Here is a 5,881-nt window from a genome sequence, read left to right on the forward strand (position 1 = left end):
GATACTGATCAGGGGTAGAACAGATTTAAATACCCCCCTGGATACTGATCAGGGTAGATCAGATTTAAATACCCCCCCTTGGATACTGATCAGTGGTAGAACAGATTTAAATACCCCCCTGGATACTGATCAGGGTAGTAACAGATTTAAATACCCCCCTGGATACTGATCAGGGTAGATCAGATTTAAATACCCCCCCCCTGGATCTGATCAGGGTAGAACAGATTTAAATACCCCCCCCCCGGATACTGATCAGGGTAGATCAGATTTAAATACCCCTCCTGGATACTGATCAGGGTAGATCAGATTTAAATACCCCTCCTGGATACTGATCAGGGTAGCCGATATGTAAAGGGCGTTTGATTACCTGTCCCAGTAGCTGCGTCCTCGAGGGAAGTATTCCAGGTTGACGCGTCGGACCATCCAGTGCAGAGGATGAGTTAGGAGGGTCTCCTCTCCAGGGATCAGCCTCCACAGGCTGGGTTCCAGCTGGAGGGGGACCAGGAGGCAGGCGTGGTCCGCTCTCACCACCTAGACACACACACGACTAGCTTCACTAGCTTCATCACCACCACGACTAGCTTTACTAGCTTCACCACCACCACCGACACGACTAGCTTCATCACCACAACACGACTAGCTTCACTAGCTTCATCACCACAACACGACTAGCTTCACTAGCTTCATCACCACCAACATGGACTAGCTTCACTCACCACCGACACAACTAGCTTCACTAGCTTCATCACCACGACTAGCTTTACTAGCTTCACCACTACCACCGACACGACTAGCTTCATCACCACAACACGACCAGCTTCATAACCACCGACACGACTAGCTTCACTAGCTTCGTCACCAACGACACGACTAGCTTTACTAGCTTCATCACCCACGAACACAAACACGACCCCACTTCCTCACCACAACACGGACTAGCTTCATCACCACAACACGACCAGCTTCATCACCACCGACACGACTAGCTTCATCACCACAACACGACTAGCTTACTAGCTTCCTCATCACAACACGACTAGCTCGCACCAGCTTCATCACCACCGACACGACTAGCTTCATCATCACCGACACGACTAGCTTCATCACCACCGACACGACTAGATTCATCACCACCGACACGACTAGCTTCATCACCACAACACGACTAGCTTCACTAGCTTCATCACCACCGACACGACTAGCTTCATCACCACCGACACGACTAGCTTCACCACCACCGACACGACTAGCTTCATCACCACCGACACGACTAGCTTCACTAGCTTCATCACCACAACACGACTAGCTTCATCACCACAACACGACTAGCTTCATCACCACAACACGACTAGCTTCACCACCACCGACACGACTGGCTTCATCACCACCGACACGACTGGCTTCATCACCACCGACACGACTAGCTTCACCACCACCGACACGACTAGCTTCACCACCACCAACACGACTAGCTTCATCACCACCGACACAAATGGCTTCATCACCACAACACGACTAGCTTTACTAGCTTCACCACCACCGACACGACTGGCTTCATCACCACAACACGACTAGCTTCACCACCACAACATGACTAGCTTCATCACCACAACACGACTAGCTTCACCACCACCGACACGACTGGCTTCATCACAACACGACTGGCTTCATCACCACAACACGACTAGCTTCATCACCACTAGCACAACACGACTATCTTCATCACCACCGACACGACTAGCTTCATCACCACCATGACAGCACGACTAGCTTCACCACCACCAACACGACCAGCTTCATCACCACCAGCACAACGTGACCAGCTTCATCACCACAACACGACCGGCTTCACCACCACAACACGACTAGCTTCACCACCACAACACGACTTGCTTCATCACCACAACACGACTAGCTTCACCACCACAACACGACTAGCTTCACCACCACAACACGACCAGCTTCACCACCACTAACACGACCAGCTTCACCACCACAACACGACTAGCTTCACCACCACCAACAAGACCCGCTTCATCACCACCAGCACAACACGACTAGCTTCATCACCACCAGCACAACACGACTAGCTTCACCACCACAACACGACTAGCTTCACCACCACAACACGACTAGCTTCACCAGCACAACACGACCAGCTTCACCACCACCAACACGACCAGCTTCACCACCACCAACACGACCAGCTTCATCACCACAACACGACTAGCTTCACCACCCAACACGACTAGCTTCACCACCACCAACAAGACCCGCTTCATCACCACCAGCACAACACGCCAGCTCATCACCACCAGCACAACACAACTAGCTTCATCACCACAACACGACTAGCTTCATCACCACAACACGACTAGCTTCATCACCACAACACGACTAGCTTCACCACCACAACACGACTAGCTTCACCACCACAACACGACTAGCTTCACCACCACAACACGACTAGATTCATCACCACAACACAACTAGCTTCACCACCACAACACGACTAGCTTCACCACCACAACACGACTAGCTTCACCACCACAACACGACCAGCTTCACCACCACCAACACGACCAGCTTCATCACCACAACACGACTAGCTTCACCACCACCAACACGACTAGCTTCACCACCACCAACAAGACCCGCTTCATCACCACCAGCACAACACGACCAGCTTCATCACCACCAGCACAACACAACTAGCTTCATCACCACAACACGACTAGCTTCATCACCACAACACGACTAGCTTCATCACCCACAAACACGACTAGCTTCATCACCACAACACGACTAGCTTCACCACCACAACACGACTAGCTTCATCACCACAACACGACTAGCTTCATCACCACAACACGACTAGCTTCACCACCACAACACGACTAGCTTCATCACCACAACACGAACTGCTCATCACCACAACATGACTCGATTCATCACCACAACAAGGACTAGCTTCTAATGCGGCCATTTATAAAGACACTCTTAAATAAAGAGTGACTTAAAGTTAGTCCATGAACAATTATTGTGTGAGTGATTCAGTGTGTGATTCAGTGTGTGATTCAGTGAGTGATTCAGTGAGTGATTCAGTGAGTGTGATTCAGTGTGTGTGATTCAGTGTGTGTGATTCAGCGAGTGATTCAGCGTGTGATTCAGTGTGAGTGATTCAGTGTGTGATTCAGCGAGTGATTCAGCGAGTGATTCAGTGAGTGATTCAGCGTGTGATTCAGTGAGTGATTCAGCGTGTGATTCAGTGAGTGATTCAGCGAGTGATTCAGTGCGTGAGTCAGTGAGTGTGATTCAGTGAGTGATTCAGCGAGTGATTCAGTGCGTGAGTCAGTGAGTGTGATTCAGTGCGTGAGTCAGTGAGTGTGATTCAGTGAGTGTGATTCAGTGTGTGGTACCTGCAGGTCGTCGAGGAGGGATCCTCCCAGTGACATCTCTCCTAGAGGCATGTCAGGGTGCGTGGTGTGCAGGAAGCCTTGTACCTCGATACAGATATCTAGAGCGAGACTCTCAGCCCTGTGGACGACCTCTGGGGTCAAGCTGCTCTGGTAGAATAATACTGATGGAGACGTTCCTACAGAGAGAGAGAGGTTAGAGGTTAAAGGTCAGATATCTAGAGCGAGACTCTCAGCCCTGTGGACGACCTCTGGGGTCAAAGCTGCTCTGGTAGAATAATACTGATGGAGACGGTCCTACAGAGGAGCGGTTAGAGGTCAGATATCTAGAGCTGGACGACCTCTGGGGTCAAAGCTGCTCTGGTAGAATAATACTGATGGAGACGGTTCCTACAGAGAGAGGTTAGAGGTAGATCTCTAGAGCTGGACGGACCTCTGGGGTCAAAGCTGCTCTGGTAGAATAATACTGATGGAGACGGTCCTACAGAGAGAGGTAGAGGTTAAAGGTTAGATATCTCTGGTAGCAACAGGGCTTCTGATTGAAGTGCACCTGACGCCAACATCCCAATTAAATAATTAGGCGGGCTTAGGGCGTACATCTTCTCTCCAGAAATGTTGGTGATCCACTAGGAATGCCTTGAAGACGGAGACCAGTGGATGAAAACCGGCAGGTCGGGGACCCAGAGCGTTAGAGTGGTGTCCTGCCAGACTACAGACCAACGTCTGGATCGGTACTAAACATACCAGCGAACCACATCATATCGTTCAGCATAAATACACGGCATTCAGACCCCTTCCCCCTTTACCCCATTTTTGTTACATTACAGCCTTATTCTAAAATAGATTGTTTCCCCTCATCAATCTACAAGCAATACCCCATAATGACATCACAATACCCCCATAATGGACATCACAATACCCCCATAATGACATCACAATACCCCCATAATGACATCACAAACCCCATAATGACATCACCAATACCCCCATAATGACATCACAGTACCCCATAATGACATCACAATACCCCATAATGACATCACTAATACCCCCCATAATGACATCACAATTACCCCCATAATGACATCACATACCCCCATAATGACATCACAATACCCCCATAATGACATCACAATACCCCCCATAATGACATCACAATACCCCCCATAATGACATCACAGCTACCCCATATGAACATCACATACCCCATAATGACATCACAATACCCCATAATGACATCACAATACCCCATAATGACAAAGAAAAACAGTTTTTGTTGTTGAATTTTTACAAATATATTCAAAATAAAACACAGAAATAACTTATATACCTTCACATTTTTTTTATTTAATAACTTTTAGAATAAGGCTGTATAATGTAATGTGGGTTTTGGAAAGGGTTGTCCTCAGCAGGAATCGAACCCACGGATCCTGATGTTGCAAGTAACCACGGGCCACACGATCAGATCGCACGCAGTCAGGCAGCCACTGTAGAATCCTGGCTTAGAGGTCAAGGGTCATACCTGCAAGGTGAGAGCCAGTGTAGACTCTTGGGTTAGAGGTCAAGGGTCATACCTGCAGGGGGAGAGACAGCTGAGGCTCCTGGCTAGAGGTCAAGGGTCATACCTGCAAGGTGAGAGACAACTGTAGGCTCCTGGCTAGAGGTCAAGGGTCATACCTGCAAGGTGAGAGACAGCTGTAGGCTCTTGGCTTAGAGGTCAAGGGTCATACCTGCAGGGTGAGAGACAGCTGTAGACTCTGGCTAAAGGTCAAGGGTCATACCTGCAAGGTGAGAGACAGCTGTAGGCTCTTGGGGTCTCTGGGACTCTGATGCTTTGACAGGCTTCTCGTCCAGACTAGACTTCTGCTGCTGGGGATGGCACAGGTCAGCTAGAAAGAGAGGAGAGAGAGAGGATGGGGTGAGAAAGAGGAGAGAGGAGAGAGGATGGTGGTGAGAAAGAGAGGAGAGGAGAGAGAGGATGGGGGTGAGAAAGAGAGGAGAGGACGAGAGGATGGGGTGAGAAAGAGAGGAGAGGAGAGAGGATGGGAGTGAGAAGGAGAGGAGAGAGAGAGGATGGGGGAGACAGAGATGAGAGGAGAGAGAGAGATGGGGTGAGAAAGAGCAGGAGAGAGAGAGAGGATGGGGTGAGAAAGAGAGGAGGAGAGAGAGGATGGGGTGAGAAAGAGAGGAGAGAGAGAGGGGATGGGGTGAGAAAGAGAGGAGAGGAGAGAGAGAGAGGATGGGGTGAGAAAGAGAGGAGAGGAGAGAGGATGGGGTGAGAAAGAGAGGAGAGAGAGAGAGAGGATGGGGTGAGAAAGAGAGGAGAGGAGAGAGGATGGGGTGAGAAAGAGAGGAGAGAGAGAGAGGATGGGGTGAGAAAGAGAGGAGAGGAGAGAGGATGGGGTGAGAAAGAGAGGAGAGGAGAGAGAGAGGATGGGGTGAGAAAGAGAGGAGAGGAGAGAGAG

The 5,881-nt window shown here is 49.8% G+C and overlaps 1 protein-coding gene across 1 annotated transcript in view; it reads right to left on the reverse strand.

Annotated features, from left to right (window-relative positions):
* Positions 1 to 317: 317 nt before the first annotated feature.
* Positions 318 to 5,881, reverse strand: part of LOC115181941 (mitochondrial dynamics protein MID51-like) — a 10,767-nt gene continuing 5,203 nt past the window's right edge. The window contains exons 4-8 of the mRNA XM_029743632.1: positions 5,198 to 5,305; positions 3,755 to 3,897; positions 3,666 to 3,713; positions 3,420 to 3,548; positions 318 to 531 (exon numbers count right to left, since the gene is read on the reverse strand). Coding sequence (XP_029599492.1) covers positions 364 to 531; positions 3,420 to 3,548; positions 3,666 to 3,713; positions 3,755 to 3,897; positions 5,198 to 5,305 — 596 coding nt within the window. The 3' untranslated portion in view covers positions 318 to 363. The remainder of the gene's footprint in view (positions 532 to 3,419; positions 3,549 to 3,665; positions 3,714 to 3,754; positions 3,898 to 5,197; positions 5,306 to 5,881) is intronic.

This window comes from Salmo trutta, unplaced genomic scaffold (genome assembly GCF_901001165.1).
Source record: "Salmo trutta unplaced genomic scaffold, fSalTru1.1, whole genome shotgun sequence".
In the NCBI taxonomy this organism is placed as follows: domain Eukaryota; kingdom Metazoa; phylum Chordata; class Actinopteri; order Salmoniformes; family Salmonidae; genus Salmo; species Salmo trutta.